The sequence below is a fragment of the Electrona antarctica genome (assembly GCF_951216825.1).
Source record: "Electrona antarctica genome assembly, chromosome: 5".
Lineage (NCBI taxonomy): Eukaryota > Metazoa > Chordata > Actinopteri > Myctophiformes > Myctophidae > Electrona > Electrona antarctica.
Genome location: NC_136810.1, coordinates 55,697,405 through 55,721,659, shown reverse-complemented (window position 1 = coordinate 55,721,659; position 24,255 = coordinate 55,697,405). Strand labels below are relative to the sequence as shown.

General features: G+C 45.8%; 2 protein-coding genes across 2 annotated transcripts; one reads left to right on the top strand and one right to left on the bottom strand.

Annotated features, from left to right (window-relative positions):
* The first annotated feature begins 224 nt into the window (after positions 1-224).
* Positions 225-17,233, top strand: LOC306923726 (leucine-rich repeat-containing G-protein coupled receptor 5-like). Its single transcript, XM_079501998.1, has 10 exons — positions 225-333; positions 3,305-3,376; positions 4,551-4,622; positions 5,168-5,236; positions 6,466-6,537; positions 11,559-11,624; positions 12,660-12,785; positions 14,683-14,840; positions 14,987-15,070; positions 15,157-17,233. Exons 1-10 carry the CDS (start codon positions 287-289, stop codon positions 16,203-16,205), a joined length of 1,815 nt encoding a protein of 604 aa, XP_079358124.1. The 5' UTR covers positions 225-286; the 3' UTR covers positions 16,206-17,233.
* A 1,562-nt stretch (positions 17,234-18,795) lies between these two features.
* Positions 18,796-22,738, bottom strand: LOC306923731 (zinc finger C3H1 domain-containing protein-like). The gene is made up of 5 exons (XM_079502004.1): positions 22,642-22,738; positions 21,877-21,978; positions 20,822-20,861; positions 20,262-20,324; positions 18,796-20,064 (listed from the first exon to the last, which is right to left on the bottom strand). Exons 1-5 carry the CDS (start codon positions 22,668-22,670, stop codon positions 19,927-19,929), a joined length of 372 nt encoding a protein of 123 aa, XP_079358130.1. The 5' UTR covers positions 22,671-22,738; the 3' UTR covers positions 18,796-19,926.
* Positions 22,739-24,255: the final 1,517 nt, after the last annotated feature.

The following is a 24,255-nucleotide window of genomic DNA, read 5'->3' as shown; positions in this document are numbered from 1 at the left end:
TCGTCTTGTTTTTTTGTGAGACCTGTGGGTCTGTTCTCTGCTTAGTACATTTGTCTTCATAAATTGTAACAAGTGTATTTCACCAATATTGTCATAATGTACTTCTGTATGTTACTATGTGTTTGTTATGGAAAGGGAAAAGTGTTTTAAAGGCGTAGTGAAATGGAAATGGTGGACATTTTATTTTGAAGTTTCAGACGGTTGCTATGAAGTTTCTGAACCAATCAGAGCGTCGCATCCCTTCAGGGGATGGGACGGTAGCTATGCTACGCAGGACAGCGTGTGGATGTTTGTTTACAAATCAGATATTCGGCCAGCTTTACCAGTTTACTCGTAGGTGGCTTATTTCTACCCTATAATGTTTTCAGATACATTTCTTAGCGTGATGATTAAGTTGAAACCGAGTAATACACTCTCTGGATGTTATCTAGAATGGGAATAAAAACGGAAGATTTCTGTAATCAGTAGCAGCTGTGCAGCACGCCAGTGTAAACCAGGTGTAGTACCAGAACGAGCACTTTGTTTTTCCTGTCTTCATTGCATGTGAACAGCCTGTACATTTAGCCAATAATGTTGAAAAAAACGAAATGTTATCATGCTGTCGGTTCTACATGACAACTCACCTTTGCATATAGAAAATAAATGTCATATTTGACCACCACTCTGACAGCTGTCTGATGCTCCACACAATGTACACAAATTGAACATACAGTAAATAATCCAAATAATATTCCTATTTCTGACTAATACCACGTGATACAAGACATCAAAACGGTTGCATTGTGAGTATGAATGGACACACTGAAATATTCTCTCACTCTTCTATTATAGACATAGACGTAGACAAGTGACTGACGAAAAATACATGGAAACTAAATTAAAACTATTCAAGGGACTGAAATGAGTTTGCTGCCAAAAACACAACACTGCATGATCTCACCGTCTCCTCCTACAAGCTCTAACGTGCCACTTGTAGGTCTGCTATTTTTGAAAAATAGCAGACCTACAAGCTCGTAGCGTGCCACTTGTAGCAGACCTACAAGCTGTAGCGTGCCACTTGTAGCAGACCTACAAGCTGTAGCGTGCCACTTGTAGCAGACCTACAAGCTGTAGCATGCCACTTGTAGCAGACCTACAAGCTCGTTAGCAACTACACACACCTGTTGCAAGGTCCCCTTTTGGTGTTTTAAATGTTTACTGGGGACCCCCTGGAAATCCCACAAGGGCCCCTGGTGGTCCACGGACCCTGAATTGAGAAGCACTGGTATACATTCTAAACAATTGTATTCAGTCAGCTTTTATAAATTACATTTTAAACGTGAAAACAGTCTCTTGTAATAGATATTATAGTTGTAGTTAAAGTACACAGTGTGAATGGCCCTTAACATAACACCAATGCTGAATAGTACTAGGGAGAACATGATAGTATCCGTCCATAGACTGGCCTCTGGTGACCAGATAGGAGCATTACTGCATCTACATTAAGGACAAGTATACAGCCTACTGTACATCCTCAGGGTTCATTGATATAATCTCTTCACATTTATGTACTCTTAGTTTAACCCATTTAGGCCTGACGTCAAAATAAAAAAAATGTCTTCTAAATTCTGACAGTTTTCTGAAATACCTATGATTTCTGTATTAGTGGTGCTCAATATTTCATGCCAAGGACCCCAAAAATGATATGTAATTGGCCTCCGACCCCCATCTGAAAATATGTTCCCCCTAGGTCTGCTATTTTTGGGGGCCACTGTATGTCTGTCTGTCTGTCTAACAATCTGTCTTGTCTGTCTGTCTGTCTGTCTGTCTGTCTGTCTGTCTGTCCGTCTAAAATAGCAGACCTACAAGCTCGTAGCACGGCACCGAGTGCCGCGCTACGAGCTTGTAGGTCTGCTATTTTTGGGGGCCCGGCCACTGTCTGTGTGTCTGTCTGGTCTGTCTGTCTGTCTAAAATAGCAGACCTACAAGCTCGTAGTCTGCTATTTTGGGGGCCACTGTCTGTCTGTCTGTCTGTCTGTCTGTCTAACAATCTGTCTTGTCTGTCTGTCTGTCTGTCTGTCTGTCCGTCTAAAATAGCAGACCTACAAGCTCGTAGCACGGCACCGAGTGCCGCGCTACGAGCTTGTAGGTCTGCTATTTTGGGGGCCACTGTCTGTCTGTCTGTCTGTCTAACAATCTGTCTTGTCTGTCTGTCTGTCTGTCCGTCTAAAATAGCAGACCTACAAGCTCGTAGCACGGCACCGAGTGCCGCGCTACGAGCTTGTAGGTCTGCTATTTTTGGGGGCCACTGTCTGTCTGTCTGTCTGTCTGTCTGTCTGTCTGTCTGTCTAAAATAGCAGACCTACAAGCTCGTAGCGCAGCACCGAGTGCCGCGCTACGAGCTTGTAGATTTGCTATTTTGGGGGCCACTGTCTGTCTGTCTGTCTAACAATCTGTCTTGTCTGTCTGTCTGTCTGTCTGTCTGTCTGTCTAAAATAGCAGACGTACAAGCTCGTAGCGCGCCACTCAGTGGCGCGCTATGAGCTTGTAGATCTGCTATTTTTCAATAGCTAAATCATAACATAATGTTTAAAACACCAAAAGGCGTTCCCGCCCAGAATGGGTTAAAACCTCTATACTTGGTAAATGAATACTAAGTTGACCATGGGGTCGGTTCTGTATACTTCGCCCTCATTTGACCAGGGTCGGTTCTGTATACTTCCCCCTCAGTTTGACCAGGGTCGGTTCTGTATACTTCCCCCTCAGTTTGACCAGGGTCGATTCTGTATACTTCCCCCTCAGTTTGACCAGGGTCGGTTCTGTATACTTCCCCCTCATTTTTCCCTTGTACACCAAATCTGTTTGGTGTCCGAACACAGCCCATACATACATGTATAATATAATGTGTCACGCACGACGCGTTGTTGTGCTCTGCAATTGTTTGCCGAATGTTCCCCTCAGACGGGGATGCGTAACAAACGAAAAGGAGTTTCATCTTTAATTTTGAATCAATTGAACAGAAAACAGGGCGGGTGTGTAGGCAGGGCTCAATGTATTCAGAAACTCAGAAACAGAACTTTATTGGCAACGTTTCGGTCAAAGACCTGATGCCTGAAGAAGGTCTTTGACCGAAAAGTTGCCAATAAAGTTCGTATTGCAAGTGCAGACGGTGTGCGGGTCTTCTTTGTGCACTTTGTGTGCATTTTTCTGAATCAATTGAACAGAATATACTACTACACTGTACACAAATGCATCAATGCAACTTCTGCAGCCAAAACTGCGTATGCTTTTGCCTGATGTGATCTCGCATGCTCATCTTCCTCAGAATTCTTCAGAGCAACCACATCACATCCATCCCAGGACATGCCTTCATTGGAAACCCTTCCATAGAGACCATGTAGGTTACTGTAGCATAGGTTACCTTCCATAGAGACCATGTAGGTTACCGTAGCATAGGTTACCTTCCATAGAGACCATGTAGGTTACCGTAGCATAGGTTACCTTCCATAAAGACCATGTAGGTTACCGTAGCATAGGTTACCTTCCATAGAGACCATGTAGGTTACCGTAGCATAGGTTACCTTCCATAGAGACCATGTAGGTTACCGTAGCATAGGTTACCTTCCATAGAGACCATGTAGGTTACCGTAGCATAGGTTACCTTCCATAGAGACCATGTAGGTTACCGTAGCATAGGTTACCTTCCATAGAGACCATGTAGGTTACTGTAGCATAGGTTACCTTCCATAGAGACCATGTAGGTTACCGTAGCATAGGTTACCTTCCATAGAGACCATGTAGGTTACCGTAGCATAGGTTACCTTCCATAGAGACCATGTAGGTTACTGTAGCATAGGTTACCTTCCATAGAGACCATGTAGGTTACCGTAGCATAGGTTACCTTCCATAGAGACCATGTAGGTTACCGTAGCATAGGTTACCTTCCATAGAGACCATGTAGGTTACCGTAGCATAGGTTACCTTCCATAGAGACCATGTAGGTTACCGTAGCATAGGTTACCTTCCATAGAGACCATGTAGGTTACCGTAGCATAGGTTACCTTCCATAGAGACCATGTAGGTTACCGTAGCATAGGTTACCTTCCATAGAGACCATGTAGGTTACCGTAGCATAGGTTACCTTCCATAGAGACCATGTAGGTTACCGTAGCATAGGTTACCTTCCATAGAGACCATGTAGGTTACCGTAGCATAGGTTACCTTCCATAGAGACCATGCACGGTAGGTTACCGTAGCATTCCCAAACCCTTTCCATAGAAACCATGTAGGTTACCGTAGCATCCCATAGAACGTAATCGTTCTACATAATGAGCACGATTCAGAAGTATATAGATTACTCTTCATAAATGTAAAGAGTCAAGACATGTAATACATTAATAACTTGTTTACGTTTGCAATTCTCCATCATACATGATCATTTATTTTCTTTGTCTGTTCTCCCTTACATCTCATTATTACTAAATGGTTCATTGCAAATAAAAGGCATTTATTCACCATCAACTTCATTAACAGTGGTGCTAATTAAGCCGTGTTATTCTTCCCCCCAAAAGAAACCTCCAGAACAATCCTGTCCAGGTTCTAGACCAGTCAGCCTTCCAGCGTCTCCCGGAGCTCAGAACCCTGTAAGTCCCCATCAGTCCCACACCAGAACCCTGTAAGTCACCATCAGTCCCACACCAGAACCCTGTAAGTCACCATCAGTCCGACACCAGAACCCTGTAAGTCACCATCAGTCCCACACCAGAACCCTGTAAGTCACCATCAGTCCCACACCAGAACCCTGTAAGTCCCCATCAGTCCCACACCACGCTTACTGAGTGAGAGAACCCTGTAAGTCACCATCAGTCCCACACCACGCTTACTGAGTGAGTAGTATCTTCACATGCCGTACGGATTGTTGTCGTGTGTCACACATCTTACAGACCATTTGTTTGTCGGTTGGGATCCTAACTTCCTTGCTACGGGGCGTAGTAGTAATAAGCCCTATGGGTTTGTTTGTCTGGAAAAACATGTCGTGCTAACATTGGTATTTTTCAATCACATATTTATTTCTAACTTCACGTGCTAGTAAACACCAGACCAAACACATGCTCTAAAACCCCTCGGACATGTGTCTTTTTTCTTCTTTCTCTCTCTCCCTCTCCTGCGATCTCATCTGTGTGTTTAGATCTCTCAGTGGAGCCAAAGACATCACAGTCTTCCCAGACCTCACTGGAGCGAACAGACTGGAGACCCTGTAAGTCCCCTATACTACAACAAGCCACCCCAGGATCCCTTATTATTATCCTATTCTGGACGGGAACCCCTTTTGGTGTTTTAACTATTGAAAAATAGCAGATCTACAAGCTCATAGCGTGGCACCGAGTGCCGCGCTACGAGCTTGTAGGTCTGCTATTTTTTGAAAAATCGTGAAAATGTGGCGCAAATCTTTGAATATATTCTTTCAAATATTTGCTTCTGGGGGGGTCCCTGGAACAACATATTTTGAGATGGGGGTCGGAGGCCAAATACATTTTTTGGGGGGTCCTTGAAATGAAATAGTTTGAGCACCACTGACATAGAAACATGTTTTTTTCCCCAGAAAACTCATGATTTAGATTTTAGAAGACATTTTGTAGAATCGAGCTCAGGCCTAAATGGGCTATTATGGTGTCCCGCACCAGCAGCCCCACAAGCAGCCCCCCCCCCCCCCCCCCCCCTCTGATTCATTTGCCAACATTGATGTGTTGTTGACGTGTGTGGAGAGTGTTGAAGTTGTGGAGAAAGCCCTAATCCAATGTTTCCCATCCTGCTGCATGGCCACCCTCCCTGCTCTGCAGAGCTGCTGCCTGTTTGGATTGTATTTCACTGGAGGGGTTTCTTTGTGATGTTTTGGGGGAGAGAGGCAGAGAGGGTGGTCGTCGGGTCATTTGAAAGATCATCGTGTGATTAAAACCCATTTTGGGCGGGAATTATCCCTTTTGGTGTTTTAAGGATTATGTTATGCTTTAGCTATTGAAAAAATAGCAGATCTACAAGCTCATAGCGCGGAGCTTGTAGGTCTGCTATTTTTTAATAATCGTGAAAATGCGGCACACATCTTTGAATAGGTATTTGTAGGTCTTCTAAATCATGACAGTTTTCTGAAAAACCTCATGTTTCTATATCAGTCGTTCTCAAACATTTTCATGTCAAGGACCCCCAAAATATGTGATTGGCCGCCGACCCCCATCTGAAAATATGTTGTTCTAGGGACCCAGAAGCAAAGATTTGAGTTAAAAACGTTCCCTCTGAAATAATTTTCACGACTTTTCAAAAATAGCAGCTCCACAAGCTTGTAGATCTGCTATTTTTCAATAGCTAAAGTATAACATAATGCTTAAAACACCAAAAGCGGGGCTCCCGCCCAGAATGGGATTGAATCAATAAATCACCTGCTATCACTTGTTGATCTCACTGATGCAATATTCCAATCTCTTCGTTCAGAAGCGTCACAGGCACCCACATCTCCTCAGTACCCAGTTCCATCTGTCAACTCCTGCCCAGCCTACAGCAGCTGTAAGTGTGCCTTCATGCCACAACCTTTAGAGCATTACAAATGCATTGACATACACATTGATACATTTCAGTCAGACAACTTTTAGAGTGAATTTAGAATATATATTTATTGAGCCTAATTGAGCATAGGTATATGAAGCATAAATTGGCGTCAGGGCTCTGTCCCTATTCATTCACTGTGACATTAACATTTTAGTTAAATTATAAGGCGAGGCGGGGTTGGCGAAAGGGCCTTTCTGTGTGGAGTTTGCATGTTCTCCCCGTGTCCCCTAGGGTAGGTACCCTCACAAACAAACAAAAACATGCAGTAATCCTGGTCTCTAAACTGCCTCCCCCTGGCCAGCCGGGGCGCCTGATGAAGGGGAAAGGAACTGGTTGGAATAACGTGTTCCTTCCACGCGCTACGTCCAACCAGGGAAACTCCCCCCTGTCAGGTGGACAGGGGGGAGCAACTTGGACACTCAGGCATGAAGGAAGCATGAGTTCAAGTCTGTTGCTGTCCCCATGTCCCCCATATATGGGGACTAGGTTGGCGGAGGGTGTGTAGAGCCCAGGATCACATTAGATAATTGACACAGGTGAAAAATGGTTTACAAAATCGTGGGATAAAAACAAATAAATGATAAGCCAAGTACAACAGGGGAATTAATAAGATCCCCATGCAGGGGGATCTAGAAACAGAGCCTGTATACAGGTGGATGCTGGGGAGGCGGCTAGGTTAGCAGCTAGGTTAGCAGGGAGCGAGGCAGGGAGACAGCAGCAGCGGCGTACGACCGCACAGTGGGAGAGAAGCCAGGAAAGAGCAAGTAGGCAGGTTTAAATAGCAGCTCTGATCAGGTAAAGAGTGCATGAGACCAGTCACCTGATCAGGTAGGCTCACTCACGAGTTGCCTGCCTGAACTAGCTCCGCAGGCTTCGCGTCATTATTAGGATACGAGCAACTTCATTTTCTATTTTCCCCTTCTTTCATCATACAATAATGAATTGCATTTTTATAGCGTTTTTCCCAAGTGCTCAAAGCACTTTACAATGGTTCATTCATTCATATGTTGGGAGGTGAAGCGGTGAACAGTCGACGCCAGCGTCCTCACTTCCCACATTCACACACCAATGGTGGCGAGCTCACACTGACCAACTCATTGGAGGCAATGTAGGGTTCAGTGTCAGTGCCCAAGGACACTTCGACATGTGGCCAGGAGGAGCCGGGATTCGAACCGCCGACCCAGGGATCATTGGACGACCAGCTCTAGCTCCTGAGCCACAGCCGCAATAGAGCGTCGCAGTCCTGCCCCCTCGAGAGACTCCTCATAGACTTTTCAGAAAGTATTTGTTTTTCTTCTTTGTAATTATTTGTTTGGTCCAAAATATTGTGTTTGTTGTCATGATTTGTCACGACTCGAGTTGGCTTCGTACGACGCTTAAAAGGTATTTAAAAAAATACTTTTTGAAATGTCTATGGGAAAAATGCATTGGGAATTATTTCCTGGGCCTGGCGTCGTCATGAAAGGGGGCAGGACTGCGACGCTCTATATAATTCCGTATTTGATGATTAACAACAACAATCCTCAATGTCATGGTTAATAAACAGCCCCATGGGGGGCGCGGTGGCACAGTCTGTAGCACTGTCGCCTCACAGCTAGAAGGTCCCGGGTTGGATTCCCGTCGGGGACGCTTTGGTGTGTTCTCTTGTCCACATCATCAGCGCCGCCACACATACCCTATAAGTGGGGTTGGCGAAAGTGTCTTTCTGTGTGGAGTTTGCATGTTCTCCCCCCGTGTCCCCTAGGGTAGGTACCCTCACATGTTCTCCCCGTGTCCCCTAGGGTAGGTACCCTCACATGTTCTCCCCGTGTCCCCTAGGGTAGGTACCCTCACATGTTCTCCCTGTGTCCCCTAGGGTAGGTACCCTCACATGTTCTCCCCGTGTCCCCTAGGGTAGGTACCCTCACATGTTCTCCCCGTGTCCCTTAGGGTGGGTACCCTCACATGTTCTCCCCGTGTCCCCTAAGGTAGGTACCCTCACATGTTCTCCCCGTGTCCCCTAGGGTAGGTACCCTCACATGTTCTCCCCGTGTCCCCTAGGGTAGGTACCCTCACATGTTCTCCCCGTGTCCCCTAGGGTAGGTACCCTCACATGTTCTCCCCGTGTCCCCTAAGGTAGGTACCCTCGCATGTTATCCCCGTGTCCCCTAGGGTAGGTACCCTCACATGTTCTCCCCGTGTCCCCTAGGGTAGGTACCCTCACATGTTCTCCCCGTGTCCCCTAGGGTAGGTACCCTCACATGTTCTCCCCGTGTCCCCTAGGGTAGGTAACCTCACATGTTCTCCCCGTGTCCCCTAAGGTATAGGTACCCTCACATGTTCTCCCCGTGTCCCCTAGGGTAGGTACCCTCACATGTTCTCCCCGTGTCCCCTAGGGTAGGTACCCTCACATGTTCTCCCCGTGTCCCCTAGGGTAGGTACCCTCACAAAAAACATGCTGTAATCCTGGTCTCTATACTGCCTCCCCCTGGCCAGCCGGGGCACCTGATGGAGGGGAAATAAGGATGGTTGGAATAACGTGTTCCTTCCACGCGCTACGTCCTACCTGGGGGAACTCTCCCCCTGCCAGGTGATAAGAAGAGGCCTGCTCACTCCTCCTCATGCATTGAAGGAAGCACGAGCTCAGTTCAGGGCTCTCCCCAGGTTGGCAGAGGGAGAGTAGCGCCCAGGATTACAGCTTAGGCAATTGACACTGGCTGAAAAATTGGTTACAAAATCATAGGATAAAAAAAAAAGTAAAACAATGTGAAAAGGGTGCCATTTCTTCTTACGCCTTGGCAATTGGATGATTTGAGGCATTTTGTTCCAAAAATGTGTTTGGCAAAAATCCACTTGGTTGGTGGCGCTATAACAGGCCAAAGTGAAAAGGGTGGGATATATTCCTCAGCCTAGTAGGAAAGTCCGTGAAAGATTTCACGTAAATTGCAAGCTGCATTCATGATTTGAGGCTTTTTGTTCAAAACGGGGCCAATCCTGCAAACTTTGAAAGCCAATATTAGCCAATTAGTATGGAATATCGGACAGATATGTCTTGAACACATGACTTTAGAGATAGTGTGTAACGATTTGCGGGATTTTTGGACAGAATCTGGAGGAGTAATATAAAAAAAATTGTTTTTCAAAAGTCGGCCTCCTGGTGGCGCTATAACAGGCCGATCTGGAAGATTCGTGGAGGTTCATCGGTGGCATCCAGGGAGTGTGTGTGCAAAAGTTGGCATGGACCGGGTTAACGGTGCCGGAGATTAGCTGCAGACGGACGGACAGACACAAGGACACACAGACTCACACACACACACGGACGGAGTGCAAAACATACTCTCTCCCCATGCCTTCGGCCTGGTGGAGACAACTAAACATACTCTCTCCCCATGCCTTCGGCCTGGTGGAGACAAACATACTCTCTCCCCATGCCTTCGGCCTGGTGGAGACAACTAAACATACTCTCTCCCCATGCCTTCGGCCTGGTGGAGACAACTAAACATACTCTCTCCCCATGCCTTCGGCCTGGTGGAGACAAACATACTCTCTCCCCATGCCTTCGGCCTGGTGGAGACAACTAAACATACTCTCTCCCCATGCCTTCGGCCTGGTGGAGACAAACATACTCTCTCCCCATGCCTTCGGCCTGGTGGAGACAACTAAACATACTCTCTCCCCATGCCTTCGGCCTGGTGGAGACAACTAAACATACTCTCTCCCCATGCCTTCGGCCTGGTGGAGACAACTAAACATACTCTCTCCCCATGCCTTCGGCCTGGTGGAGACAACTAAACATACTCTCTCCCCATGCCTTCGGCCTGGTGGAGACAACTAAACATACTCTCCCCATGCCTTCGGCCTGGTGGAGACAACAATAAACACCCCCACCAGCCACAGAAGATCAGAAGACAAAATGTATCTAAACAAAGCATCGGAGGCATTAGTCATGCATTTCATATTTTGTCTCCGTTTGTGTTTTTTTTCATATGATTTTTATCCCACGATTTTGCAACCCATTTCTTTCACCCAGTGTCAATTATCTAATGTAATCCTGGGCGCTACACTTCCTCTGCCAACCTGGGGGGGGGGGGGGGGGGGGGGGCAGCGGACTGACCTCATGCTTCCTTCTATGCATGAGGAGTCCAAGCTGCTTCTTTTCACCTGACAGGGGAGAGTTTCCCCGGCCGGACGTAGCGCATGGAAGGAACACGTTATTCCGACCAGTTCCTTTCCTCTCCATCAGGCGCCCCGGCTGGCCAGGGGGAGGCAGTTTAGAGACCAGGATTACTGCATGTTTTTTGTGAGGGTACTACCTACCCTAGGGGACACGGGGAGAACATGCAAACTCCACACAGAAAGGCCCCTTCGCCAACCCCGCCTCGGGTATGGGCACTGATGACGCGGAGGAGAGAACACGCCCCCAGCGCCCACAGCGGGAATCGAACTCAGGACCTTCTGGCTGTGAGGCGACAGCACTACCGACTGTGCCCCATATTCTGTCTCAGTTGATAGGCCTGTCTCTACACTCTCTTATCTAACTTCAACAACTTAATTTTCAATAATGCATGCAAACATCATATCCCATCAATAACCAAATAGACACAATAGGGCATAGCAGTGGCCGTGGGTTTCTGGTTCCACTGAAAAATCGGCCATTCATTTTTTTCCCATAGAGATTTACAAAAATATTTAATCAAGCCTTCCAGGATCCTGGTGAATCATGACCATAAAACCTTTGATCTGTGAATAAATGAAAATGAAAACCTCTAAACAAAGATTATCACCAGGATAATAACAGACATAAAAAAAATGTTGTACTAAAATCTCTATGGGGAAAACCACGCCCACTGCCAGGCCCCTATAACACAATACAATAACCCAACCCTTATGTCCAGATTATTCCATTCTTTGGGAAGGCATGTTTAGATGCTGAATTGGACATTTATTTCCTTTGGGAAAATGTCCATGTAACCTGTGTGTGTGTGTGTCTCATCTAAAAGGGACCTGTCTTACAACTGGATACGGTGTCTACCCAACCTCACTGGATGTGGAAAGATCCAAAGACTGTGAGTCATCTGTTTTAGTATTGTAAAATAGTCACAGTCAATAGCAGAAGCTTTTAGTCGCCCAGATGAAACCTCAGAGGAGACTTTGTTTTAACCAATTTAGGCCTGACGTCGAAATTAAAAAAATGTCTTTTTAAAATGTTTTTTTTCCCTGAAAAACCTCATGTTTCTATCTCAGTGGTGCTCAATATTTCATGTCAAGGACCCCAACATTTTTTTGTAATTGGCCGCCGACCCCCATCTGAAAATGTTGTTCCAGGGACGCCCCAGTCCAATTTGAGTTAAAAACTGAAACTCTGAAAGAATATATATTATTCAAAGATTTGAGGCACATTTTCCCGTTAAAAAATAGCAGACCTACAAGTTCATAGCACGGCACTCGGTGCCGCGCTATGAGCTTGTAGATCTGCTATTTTTCAATAGCTAAAGTACAACATAATGCTTAAAACACCAAAAGGGGTTCCCGCCCAAAATGGTTATTGTGTTTTCCCAGTAATGTCATTGGTGAGATCCATGTGGAGACCTACTGTAGCTTCAGATCCATGTGGAGACCTACTGTAGCTTCCTGGAGATGAAGAAGGCACTCAGGTCACTGTTGAGTGACCCGAGTGCCTCAGATGCACGCGTAAATATAGAAAATACCCTTTGGAAGAGATTATTTGGGGAATACATTGTTTTTTATTATAGAAATGTACTATGTAAATGTAAATATGAAAAGTGGAACAGTGAGTCTGTACAGTGCAGTACACTATGCAAACTATTGTAATTAGACTGTTAGTTAAGCTGTGTGAATCGTGCGATGTCGTGTGTGTGTGTGTGTGTGTGCGAGCATGTGTGTGTGTGTGCGTGCGTGTGGGAAAGTATTGCAATGACCAATGAGTCTCAAATGAGTGTAGAGGGCACTGAAGGAACTATAGTCTTGTTTATGTATGGAATGATTTGGATGATTCATGTAAAAACTAAAAAGTGAACAACTTGGTAAGACGATGCATTTGAATCCCCCCCCCCCCCCAACCTCACCTCTCTCACCTTCAGTGACCTCACCTCCAACCGGCTGTCTTCCTTCTCCCTGGAGGGTCTTCATGGACTCACCCACTTGAAGCTGTCTGGGAACCTTCAGCTCAGAGACCCTCTCCCCCTGCACCTCCTGCCCAGGCTCAGGTACTGTAGAACCTTCAGCTCAGAGACCCTCTCCCCCTGCACCTCCTGCCCAGGCTCAGGTACTGTAGAGCCTTCAGCTCAGAGACCCTCCCCCCCTGCACCTCCTGCCCAGGCTCAGGTATAGGAGCCTTCAGCTCAGAGACCCTCTCCCCCTGCACCTCCTGCCCAGGCTCAGGTATAGGAGCCTTCAGCTCAGAGACCCTCTCCCCCTGCACCTCCTGCCCAGGCTCAGGTATAGGAGCCTTCAGCTCAGAGACCCTCTCCCCCTGCACCTCCTGCCCAGGCTCAGGTATAGGAGCCTTCAGCTCAGAGACCCTCTCCCCCTGCACCTCCTGCCCAGGCTCAGGTATAGGAGCCTTCAGCTCAGAGACCCTCTCCCCCTGCACCTCCTGCCCAGGCTCAGGTATAGGAGCCTTCAGCTCAGAGACCCTCTCCCCCTGCACCTCCTGCCCAGGCTCAGGTATAGGAGCCTTCAGCTCAGAGACCCTCTCCCCCTGCACCTCCTGCCCAGGCTCAGGTATAGGAGCCTTCAGCTCAGAGACCCTCTCCCCCTGCACCTCCTGCCCAGGCTCAGGTATAGGAGCCTTCAGCTCAGAGACCCTCTCCCCCTGCACCTCCTGCCCAGGCTCAGGTATAGGAGCCTTCAGCTCAGAGACCCTCTCCCCCTGCACCTCCTGCCCAGGCTCAGGTATAGGAGCCTTCAGCTCAGAGACCCTCTCCCCCTGCACCTCCTGCCCAGGCTCAGGTATAGGAGCCTTCAGCTCAGAGACCCTCTCCCCCTGCACCTCCTGCCCAGGCTCAGGTACTGTAGGGCAGTTGTTGCCGAAACGTTTCAGCCCGTGAGCCAAAAAAATAAATGACCAAACTAAAGAAAATAAATAATTTTCACTAACCAAACTAGTGAAAATAGAGGGTATGCACATGCATAAAGTGAATGGCAAATGGAATGACAAAGTGAGTGACAAAAAGTGAGTTTAATGTCGTTTAACGTCGTCTAATGCAATCAAATACAACTTTTCTGTTTGGGTGTATTGGCTGTCAAGGCCAGAAAGTCGTTTTTTGTCACTCAGTAGGCATTCCCGCTTAACTTCCGGGTTTGATGATGTCACACGCATACCCTCTATAGCAGATCTACAACCTCACAACGCTTCGCGCCGCGTTGTGAGGTTGTAGATCGGCTACTTAAACACTTGTTTTCTAGTGACCAGCTCCGTTCCCTCCCAACTCCAAATAAGAAATACAGATCCTTAGGCTATAAGGCCCATAGATATCTATGATAAGGCCTCCCTGAATACGAGCCCTTATAGACTCCTCTGACGGTTCCCTATACAAATATAGGAGATATCAGTTACACACCCCATAACATTGCCGTTTTAAACGTTCTACTCTAATGTTAAAGGACCACTTCACCACTTTTCCAACCTATCTTCATATAATAGGTCCTCACTAATAATCGTGAAAAAATGGCGCAATTTTTTTCTACTCGGTCTGTGTCTCAGAGGAGGGCTGTGGGCAGTTCAGAAACCGTCCTCCAGTGACATCATCGATGGGGAATAAAACCTAATAGAAACTGCAGGCTTTCTAGTCCTTAAAAGTTGCAATGCGAAAATGGAAGCCATCGTTCTCACGATAATGAAAATCTAAACATTTTTGTAAAGAAAAATCTTGTTTAAAAAAATATCTGCCTAATGATGATGTCACTGGAGGACGGTTTCTAAACTACCCACAGCCCTCCTATGAGACACAAACTGAGTAGAAAAAAATTGTGCCATTTTATCATGATTATTAGTGAGGACCTATTATATGAAGATAGGTTGAAAAGTGGTCCTTTAATACTTTGCTGTGTAGCATACTGTCTGTGGAGTGATGAATGACTCATGTGGTGTACCATATGCAGGGTAGCGGAGCTGCCCTTTGCCTACCAGTGCTGTGTGTTTGCACCCTGCTGGGCCAAGTCGAGGAGCCCCTTCTCGCCCTGGAACCTTGGAAGTGTTGACGACAACAGCAAGCCAAGTCTGAATCAACAAGAGAGTTATGATGACGTAACCTTCCAGGGTGAGTCAAAACCTTTTTGAGGGGCACTATAGTGAAAAGCCCCTCCTATATACAGCTTTTCGTCCCGTCACCGCCAATGTTTGCGTTTACACAAACCCGGAAAGCTGGCCATAAAGATTAATCTATATTGCACTATTTTCTCATAGAATATGGCAGTCCAGACGACTTGGCAATGGAACCAAGTGTAGATGCTACAGAACATGCTGCTGTTCGCTGTTCTCCTGTCCCTGGTGAGTATATGTTTTTCCACCTCCACTATTTAAATAAGGGACAGCAACAAAAACAAAATCTCATCACATTTTGTCTCCATCTCTAGGTCCATTCCATCCGTGCCAGAGCTCGCTTGCTACCTACTGGTATCAGTTTGTCATCTGGCTCATCATCGTCCTCTCCGTCACTTTCAATTTCCTGGTGCTGTTCTCGATCTTCTGCTCTGCATCGAGACCCGCCCCCATCCAGCATCTTCTGGGTGTCCTACACTGGGTGCACTTCATCACGGGTCTCTCGAGTGGCACTCTGGCCGTGGTAGACGTTCTGACCGTGGTGGACCGTGGCGGCGGTTGTCCGTGGTGGGAGGTGGAAGCGCGTCCGTGGACCACAAGCGTCCTGTTCGCGCTCTCCTCCGAAGCCGGGGTCCTCCTCATGACGGCCGTCGTCTTCGAGCAGATGCGACGCAGCGATGAGCCCAAGGCGGCGCCCGGCAGGAATCTACTGCTGGGGCAAAGAAGGGGCGTTCAGGTTGTAGCGGCGGTCTGTTGTACCCTGGCGCTGTGCGCCGCCGCTAGTCCCTTCCTGTTCAGAGCTGATGAACACAGTCTCACTTCCATCTGCATGTCCGTCTCTCATCATAACCACTCCATCTGTTGGGGTTACGACTCGACGCTGTTATCACTCAACTTCCTCTGTTACCTGTTGATGACGGTCACGCACTGTTGTGTGAACCAGCAGCAGCCCGGGGGTGAAAAGATGACCTTAAAGCCCAATAGAGTCCACCAGGATTGTGCCACCAGCATGACCAAAACGGTGACCGCCGTCCTCCTTTCCAATTGCCTGCTTTGCTTCTCCGCAACTCTCCTCGCCTTCACGCTTCATCATCATCAGCATCCTTTCCTAGTCGTCTCCAGCCCAGAGTTTGTCAGGTTCACAGCGTTGCTGACCGTGTGCCTGCCCGCCTGTCTGGACCCTCTGCTCTACATGTTCCTCAGTGTGCGTTTCAGAGAGGATCTCGGCGGCTTTCTTCCGTGGACTTCACACAGAACACACAGATCCCGCCACGGCAGCCACGACGTCGCGTCCGTCGACTCGGAGGGTCCAGAGACGCGGTCGTGTACGACGTCGACGCAGGACCTTGTAGTCCCCGTTTGATGGTGGAAGAAGTCGACCGTGTCGTTCTGGCTGAGTCTGAGTTTTACAGAATCCAACATGTTCTCGCTTAAATTGCTTTTTGATACACACCAATGACTCTACAAAAAGTTAGCAGTACCTTGTGTTTATTTTCCCCATTTTTAGTTTTGTTTACCATTCAATATTTATGCTCACTTCTTATAATACATGTTAATCATTTTCATACATTTTATATGAAATGCACTGTTCCAATTTTTCTTTTACTAGTTCTTACTGACCCTTTTTATTTACACCTTACGGCATACATGGGAAACTGGCGGCCCGGGGGCCACATGCGGCCCCCCACCATCACTTAATGCGGCCCGCAGGTTAATGACACATTATTGATTACAATTGAATTACTTCAGTCTATATGTAGCTTTAATGACTAGTAATAAAATGTCATTGTCTTTTTATATCCAATATATTTGTATTTAGTTCATAAAGTTAACTATAACTAAATGCATTTGAAATTATATAAAATGGTTACTTTTTAGGATTCCAATTAAAAAATAGCAAAACATTCAGTATTTCTATTAAAATAGCAAAAATTGCCGATCTACAAGCTCAAAACACATCGCAGTGCGACGCGTTTTGAGCTTGTAGATCGGCTATTTTTTGCTATGACAGTGATATGCAACGTGGCCCTCTGGAATGAGATTGGGAATATAGTGGCCCTCTCCATTGTCAAAGTCGCTCACCCCTGCCTTACGGTAATTGTAACTTTGTGGCTTGCTGCTTGTCAGATTGTTTTTATACGGGTCTGTGAAGCACTTCTAAACATTGTTTTGTGCTATACAAATTAAATGTATTAATATTACCATGTAATGAAGGCACCATGAGCTGACTATCAAACAGCCATTGATTGGACACGCTAGGTCAGGTGGTCAATTTTAGGGCTAAAAAGTGACCCCTGTGTAGTGTTCCTCTGTGACCACATTACATTATATTCAAATTCTTTATTTATGAAAGATGATTGTGTTTGATTTCAAATAAAATGTCTCACATTATTGCTTTTAGCTGTATCGTTCATTCCATGATACAAAATGGATTAACTCATTAAAACCGGGAAAGCATGTGTCATTTCAAGCTATACTGTATATATATATTTTTTACCTTTTTAAAAAATCTTGAACGTGTTGAAAAAATCACACCCGTGTGAACTGAGTGGTGCAAATCCCCCCCCCTCTCTCTCATTAGCAGGCAACAGTGCAGCACTATCTCTCTCTCTCTCCGTTTCTGGCACAACAGCGCCACTTTTGGTACTGGTGCTCATAGTCAGTCACACAGGTCACATAGATAGGTTAACACGGACATTGCTGTTCCTTGGAGTGGTTGCACCACTCAAAAATGTTGAACATTTTCAGATGGGGGTCTGTGGTCAAATACATAGCATTTTAGGGGTCATTGGCACAAAAAGAGGTTTTAATGGATTAAAGGAATGCGAGGACCAGTGTAGTTCCTGAATACATGTGTACTTGGTGGCATTATTGATGCCCACATGGCTTTATTGATGCCCACTTGATGCCCACATGGCTTTATTGATGCCCACTTGGCTTTATTGATGCCCACATGGCTTTATTGATGCCCACTTGATGCCCACATGGCTTTATTGATGCCCACATGGCTTTATTGATGCCCACTTGATGCCCACATGGCTTTATTGATGCCCACATGGCTTTATTGATGCCCACTTGATGCCCACATGGCTTTATTGATGCCCACATGGCTTTATTGATGCCCACTTGATGCCCACATGGCTTTATTGATGTCCACTTGGCGTTATTGAAGCCCACATCCCATCCGAGTGGCATTGTATCCTTATGCCATTAATGTACTGAAATGCACACGTTGCATTTGGGTCGAGTGGTCTCTCTCGGGGGGCATACAGTACGTTGGTGCGACATACCAGTGGTCTGACATGCGTTAAGATGCATGCGTGGCCTGCAGTTAAGACTCACTCGGCCTCCGCGTGCGGTTAGGATTAGGGTAGGGTGTCGGACTGTTGGTACGACAGACCAAGAAGATATGCACCATTTCCCTTTCACAGACTCCCACATTTGCAGTGTCATTTTTTCAGAATATTCTTGTTTAGTCCTAGTCTTTTCAATAACGCACCATTTAGTCTTAGTCCCACTTAGTCTTCTGAAATGGTTTAGTCTTCGTCTAGTCAACTAAATACCAAAATCTTAATCTTTTAATTTGAGTCTTAATGCAATGTTAATTTTGCTAGAAAATACTTAGTCCAAGTATTTTGAACAACCCACCATGTAGTCTTAAGTCCTATTTAGTCTTCTGAAATGGTTTAGTCTTAGTCGACTACATATCAAAAACCTTAGTCGACTTAGTCTTGTTTAGTCTTAGTCGACTACATATCAAAAACCTTAGTCGACTTAGTCTTGTTTAGTCTTAGTCGACTAAATATCAAAAACCTTAGTCGACTTAGTCTTGTCTTAGTCAATAAAATGAACACTGCACGACCGTCGACTGACTAGAACCCCATGCACCCACACCGCCAAACAAAGTAACTTCACAGACAATAAAAAAACCACAAAAACAGGAATCTTTTCATTAGAGCATAATTTAATATAAACATTTTTTAATACAACATACAAAATAAAAGTTTGAAGGACTTTTAAATTTTGCCCTGTCCTCGTTCGTTAACTTAATAATATATACTCCAAAAAAAATAAAAAATAAAGATTGCACAGGAAAGCATGTACTGTATAAAGCTACAGGCTGCTGACTATCTTTGTCCTGGTATATTATTAATATTAATAATGAGTTTAAAGGGCCTTCCCCGTTGATCGGCTGGCCTGAAGGTATCATCACAGCGTTCTTCAGCAGTCTCTGTGGCAGTCTCAAAAAAGTATTGGCAAACAAACGAACGGACGAACGAACGGGGCCAAATAGAATACTGGGCAGGTTCAGCCATGTTCCACATGGACTGTGATTTTCAAACAGTTTTTTTATTTTTTGATGATTGTTTAAATTTCTTTTTGATCACTTTTTTTTATAAACAAAATGAAACAATCTCTTCCTTTTTGTGTGAAAAACAAAAACAAAAATAGATATTATTGTACAAGTTCTTTGCAGCAGCATCACTACAGGGGAAACTGTCCTTTAAAAACACGAGATATGTTTAAACGACACCACAGTGACAATCATAGTCCGTTCCAAATGCCAAACCCCAGGTAAACAAGGGGGGGGGGGGGGGGGGGAGGGATATCAAAAATAAAAAGGTGACGGTACAAACAAAAAGAGGGAGAACATGTAAATTAAAACAGAGGGGGGGGGGGGGGGATAAAAAGGTAAGACTTAATGTCACTGAGCAGAGGATCTATACTTACGTACACCACGATGTTAAGGATGATATAAGCGGGGCGCCCCCCCAACACATTTTGTGGTCATTTGAGGAGAGGTGGGTCATTGGCGGCTTCCGTTGACGACTGTTCCTTCATTCCTGGCGCCGCCTGGCGGCCGCTACAGGGAGGTGCAGGAGTAGTGCAGGCAACCAACCAACCAACCAACCGAGCCTTCACGTCAAGTTTCCCTGGCTTACCTAGGCAGTGGCGGCAGTTTGATTTCGTCTGGTCTGATTGGATAAATCTAGTTCCAAACTAGCGCTTCTTTTACTTCTCGTTGGAGAAAAATGGGCACGCACTGAGGGTTGTGTGTGTGTGTGTGTGTGCTGTAGTGTGTGTCAGGAATCCTCGCCCTGAACTCTGCCGGGGCCTAAATTTAGGGTCTCACTTAGACTCACTCCCACCTCTCGGGCCTTGTCAACAAGCTTCCTCAGTCTATCCGTTTTACCTCCCTCCGCAGCTTCAAACAGCAGGCACTGGAAAGGAGGGAAGAGACAGGGGGAGCGAGGGGAGAGGGTGTCAGAGGAGTTAGGGAAGGAGGGAGGGGAAAGGAGGGGGGGGGGGGGGGTGGGGGAGGAAGGGTAGCAGGTGAACATAGGTGTAATACCGCTCAAGGTGCAACAAATTGTGTTGTGTTTGAGTATGTGATATGTGTTTTTTTGTGGGAAATTACATCTTTCCATATGGTGGCACACAGTGGAAGACTTTGGAGAGCTTGCCGATACAGATTTCGGACCTATAAGAAAATAACAAAAAGGCGGGGGAGGGGGGGAAAAGAAAAAGAAAAAAAAAAGAAGACCACCAAACGCAGGGATGGTGGTGTCAGTTAAAAGGACGAGGACAAAAAAAAACAACACACACACAAGAACAAAAAGGGATCAAGTCAGAGATTGCTTTTTGCTTCCTAGAGAAAAAGCGACCTGAGCCACACATCACGAAATCACAAAAGCAAAAAAATGTTTCAAACTGTGACACTCTAAAAGAACAGCATACATTACAACCCGTTTGTTTTGTGTGACAAATAACCCTGCAGGGGAAGAAATGAGATTCAACAACATCAAAATGGCCAGAACAGTTAAGTCAGACAAGGGAAGACTTACTGACTGACTGGAAGAAAAGGCAAGCACAAGGTTAGGATGTCAATTCGTCAATTCATTATTTTTTGTCATTATTTGATTCTCAGTGATTCTTACCCCGGATCCCCCCCACCCCCCCCCTCCATCACTAACTCACCTCTGATGGCTCCTTTAGCTCCCTCTCCACAGCTATTGCTCTGCCGAGAAATGCAGCAGAAAGGCTTGTGAGATTCACGGCAGGACAACTCCCTAAACTCTCTTAACACATTATGTGCCCTTTTAAATCTTTCAAAATGGCGACCCAGGGTGCCTACTTTTTAGAACCCCTTTTTGACATTTTTTTTTAATAAAAAAACAAAACCACAGACGTCCTGGGCACTACATGCGGTAATTCACAGGACGTCTGTGGACGTCTTGGGCACAAAATGTGTTAAAAGACAGTAATGGCTAGCAAGCAAGGAGAGGAAACTAATTTTTTCGCTTTGCTTGTCACCAGGTTTGCTGTTTTTTCTTTTTATCACAGAACCTCTGAATGGTGGTTGCTTAACACACCCTTTCAAAATAGTGACCCAGGGTGCCCAATGTTATTTTTGTCTTTTTTTTTTTTTTAAGATGTCCAGACGTCCTGGGCGGTAATTCCCAGGACACAGGAAGTGTTAAGCTGCCCAAAGAGGCTTACAGTTGGAGGCCATCGATATTGTCCTTTTCTTTTTGCTGAGGTTTGCGTGATCTGCGCAAAACCCCTTTTGGTGTTTTAATGTTATAATTTAGCTATTGAAAAATAGCAGATCTACAAGCTCACGAGCTTGTAGGTCTGCTATTTTTGAAAAATCGTGAAAATATTTATTTCAGAAAACTGGAGGATTTAGAAGGATTTTTTTTAAATTTTGAGGTCAGGCCTAAATGGGTCAAATGATAAGGGACAATATCGGTGGCACCCAACTGTATATTGAGGACAAACTTTTATCAGCGTATGCCTGCCTTGTGGCTGGTGTTAGTTTCCCATCCTGGCTAGAGCTAACAAACTGACCAGCAGCAATTTATAAACCCTCAATGTGAGATCATTACTATTTATATTTTTTTACAAAGACATTATTTCAGGTCCGATACGTTTCTCTCTGAATCAATCATTTCCTCATGCTTTTTCTTTTCTTTTCTTTTTCTTTTTTTCTTTTACATTTCTGAGCAGCGAGGAGAGATCTTGGGACTTACATTTTCCAGGAAGCCAGACATTTTGGAATACTACTGCTCAACATTCTGGCCTGGAATTTCAGGTGTTCAATGTTGCCGTCCTGCCATTCATGGTGCAGCAACCTGTACAGTGACAAAGCAACACTAACCGTCTGTCAACAGCATGGAACTAGAAACCCCACAAACTTGGCCTCCGATCAGTGCGCGGCAGACTTATCCTCGACACACAGAAGCCTCAAACATAACCGGTACATCCAACAGCCTTTAACTTAGTTTAGACTAGTCATTGGTTAGACATAAGGTTGGTGAGGGGTGCGTTAAAACGACCGGATTAGAGTTGGTGAGGGGTGCGTTAAAACGACCGGATTAAGGTTGGTGAGGGGTGCGTTAAGGGTTGGGAGAGGGTTTAGGTGTGCTGCCCCGTGGGAGGTTGACAGTTTTTGGTTTAGACTAGTCATTGGTTAGACCAGTCATTAGTCCTACAACTACAACCTATACCTCCCACGGGGCAGCACACCTAAACCTAACCTTAACCCATGTCTAACCAATGACTAGTCTAAACTAAGTATGCACCCCAATATGACCTCGTGCACATGTTCATTCCAGAGGCAAAATACTCCTCTAGAATCTAGTCTAGATACCCTGCACTAACACACCAATGAAGCTACAACCATTTAAGTTACCACAGAAAGACCAGTGATAAGTCATCCCCCAATAGGCTGAAGGTGTGCTCCACTCATGCTAGGCATGCATGTGCAGGGTGGCGATGACAGTGGTGAACGGTACCTTAGGCCCAGCTCGGTGTTGTTGGGCATGGAGTATCTCAGTCTCTCCAGGACCACGGCATGCTGGGACTTGTGCAGGCAGCTTAAATAGTGGGTGACCACCTGAAGAAGGGGCCGACGCAGAAGCAGAGCATTAGCAGTGCTTTGGGAGGCCAATCACACAGAGATCTAGCGTGCAGTGTTGTTCCCACATATTTGTTTTACCAATGAATTTCCAAAACCTTTCCAAAAACCAGTCCAGAATATTAAACCCAATTTCCAGGCTTATAACAATCATTCAGCGCAATAAAAAGTCTCTTAGGTTAAGGTTAGGTTTAGGTGTGCTGCCCCGTGGGAGGTTAGGTTTAGGGTGAGGGTTTGAGATAGGTTGTAGTTGTAGGACTAATGACTGGTCTAACCAATGACTAGTCTAAACCAAAAACTGTCTTAAAAAAAACTGTCTCTTACTCAAAGACAGGCAGTGTAGCAAAAAATAAAGCATAGAATATAGAAATGTTAAAATTCCATACCAAATTTCATGACAATTTACACCACCTATCCTAGGGCATAGCATCACGCTGCAGCACGGTGTGAGCTTGTAGATCTGTTCTTTTTTATCACGTCAAAATTTGTATAATGTTATACACGTTTTGTAAAATGTTTTTATTAACAAAATCAATAATCTAATTTCAAAACTTTCCATAAATGTGGGATCCCTGATCATGGAAAAAAACAATTCAATTGAGATTTTACTGGCTTACATTATATAGTTACATTATACAGACAGACAGACAGACAGACAGACAGACAGACAGACAATACGAGCTTGTAGATCTGCTATTTAAAACCTTTGCTTCTGTAGAACGCCACAACGGTAAGGCCTTCCGGTCTGATTTTCGAATATGTTATAGAGCTCCCCGAGACGCACGCGTGGAACTGTAGTACGTCCTCGGGCGACCTTTCTAGTCGACATGGCGCGCGCGAACGTTCCACTACACCGAGTGGCGCGCTACGAGCTTGTAGATCTGCTATTTAAAACCTTTGCTTCTGTAGAACGCCACAACGGTAAGGCCTTCCGGTCTGATTTTCGAATATGTTATAGAGCTCCCCGAGACGCACGCGTGGAACTGTAGTACGTCCTCGGGCGACCTTTCTAGTCGACATGGCGCGCGCGAACGTTCCACTACACCGAGTGGCGCGCTACGAGCTTGTAGATCTGCTATTTAAAACCTTTGCTTCTGTAGAACGCCACAACGGTAAGGCCTTCCGGTCTGATTTTCGAATATGTTATAGAGCTCCCCGAGACGCACGCGTGGAACTGTAGTACGTCCTCGGGCGACCTTTCTAGTCGACATGGCGCGCGCGAACGTTCCACTACACCGAGTGGCGCGCTACGAGCTTGTAGATCTGCTATTTAAAACCTTTGCTTCTGTAGAACGCCACAACGGTAAGGCCTTCCGGTCTGATTTTTTAATATGTTATAGAGCTCCCCGAGACGCACGCGTGGAACTGTAGTACGTCCTCGGGTGACCTTTATAGTCGACATGGCGCGCGCGAACGTAAAAACCTTTGCTTCTGTAGAACGCCACAACGGTGAGGCCTTCCGGTCTGACCTACAAGCTCACAGCGCAGCACT

Excerpts from the sequence above, each read along its gene's own strand:
- LOC306923731 (XM_079502004.1), bottom strand. The coding sequence starts at position 22,670 with ATGCCCAACAACACCGAGCTGGGCCTAAG. Across the intron at positions 21,979-22,641 it reads AACACCGAGCTGGGCCTAAG|GTTGCTGCACCATGAATGGC; the intron begins GTACCGTTCACC and ends GTCACTGTACAG. Across the intron at positions 20,862-21,876 it reads TGTCTGGCTTCCTGGAAAAT|AGCAATAGCTGTGGAGAGGG; the intron begins GTAAGTCCCAAG and ends ATTTCTCGGCAG.
- LOC306923726 (XM_079501998.1), top strand. The coding sequence starts at position 287 with ATGTTTGTTTACAAATCAGATATTCGGCCAGCTTTACCAGTTTACTC. Across the intron at positions 11,625-12,659 it reads TGTGGAAAGATCCAAAGACT|TGACCTCACCTCCAACCGGC; the intron begins GTGAGTCATCTG and ends TCTCACCTTCAG. Across the intron at positions 15,071-15,156 it reads TCGCTGTTCTCCTGTCCCTG|GTCCATTCCATCCGTGCCAG; the intron begins GTGAGTATATGT and ends CTCCATCTCTAG.